General features: G+C 38.5%; 1 protein-coding gene across 1 annotated transcript; it reads left to right on the forward strand.

The window, feature by feature from the left end:
• The first annotated feature begins 325 nt into the window (after positions 1-325).
• Positions 326-1385, forward strand: LOC111393160 (transcription factor MYB8-like). Its single transcript, XM_023018552.1, has 2 exons — positions 326-577; positions 701-1385. The coding sequence occupies exons 1-2, from the start codon at positions 445-447 to the stop codon at positions 1336-1338; spliced, it is 771 nt and encodes a 256-aa protein (XP_022874320.1). The 5' UTR covers positions 326-444; the 3' UTR covers positions 1339-1385.

Consider the following 1385-nt stretch of genomic DNA (forward strand, 5'->3'; position numbering starts at 1 on the left):
GATCCAATCTTACATTATTTTAGAACTAGTGGAATTACACTGTTCATTGATGCCAACATATGTAACTAATATTCAGATAATACTATTTGTATATCAAGCGGTGTTCACCCCTCACATGGAGGGGGATTCACTTCGGATAAATCATATTTTATTCAAATTAGGTCCCCACCATGTGAGGGGTAGATATCGGGGTGGACACTTTGATATACATGTAGCATCACCTTTAATATTTAATTCGCAAATTATTATATATTAAAAAAAAAAAGAAGAAGAAGGAGCTGCGTGGGTTATTAAGGGGCACAAAACGCATCTAACTCTTTGTCCGGTCCATTTCGGTCTTGGGTTTCCTCTCTGTTCTCTCGCTCTCTCACACCCACTGGGTGGCTGCTGGTACTATATATATATATTTATCTGTCAGAATTGGATTGAAGAACAAAAGGCAAAATGGGAAGATCCCCTTGTTGCTCTAAAGTTGGGTTGAAGAGAGGACCATGGTCAACCGAGGAAGACACTCTTCTAGCTAATTACATCCAAGAACATGGTGAAGGCCATTGGAGATCTCTTCCTCAGAAAGCTGGTAAAGAAATCAATCCCCTCTTCTTTTTCGAGAAAAAGAAATGTCAATTTTTATTACAAAGTGCTAAGCATACTGTGTAATTTACCAAACGAGCACTAATAGTTTGAAAATTTTTGGGTGAAGGGCTATTGAGATGTGGGAAGAGTTGCAGGTTGCGATGGATGAACTATCTCCGGCCGGGAATAAAGAGAGGAAACATTTCTCCTGATGAAGAAGACCTAATAATTAGGCTTCATTCACTCCTTGGCAATCGATGGTCACTAATTGCCGGAAGATTGCCAGGTCGAACGGACAATGAGATCAAAAACCACTGGAATACCCACCTCCTTAAGAAGCTCAATAATGCCGGAATACAACCTAAACCCCACAAAGATTTACCAAAACCAAAGAAGTCAACCCCTCCCGCATCGAAAAAGAAGACGAAAACGGAAGTTGAGAAGGCGGCTCCTAAAACCACTGTTTATTTACCAAAACCCATACGGTTTTCTTCAGTGAACGGCTGTGACAGTTTAGTAGTGAGTGGCTCTGGTTCATCATCAAATGAAGGAGATAATAATGTGGAAAAGGAGAGTGCAATTTTGGAAGTATCGTATGTGCCATGTCCTTTGTTCGAATTAGATGAAGATGAAAATTATGATCGAGTTGGAGTTTATGGTGATGATCAAGATTTTCTCAACCTGCCATTAATCCATCATTCAGATTTTTACGACGATGTAAATATGCTTGAGAAAGTCTACGATGAGTATTTGCAACTTCTGTAAAATTAAAAAAAAAATAATAATAATAATAATAATAATGTTCATTAGTA

Source organism: Olea europaea, chromosome 4 (genome assembly GCF_002742605.1).
Source record: "Olea europaea var. sylvestris chromosome 4, O_europaea_v1, whole genome shotgun sequence".
NCBI lineage: Eukaryota > Viridiplantae > Streptophyta > Magnoliopsida > Lamiales > Oleaceae > Olea > Olea europaea.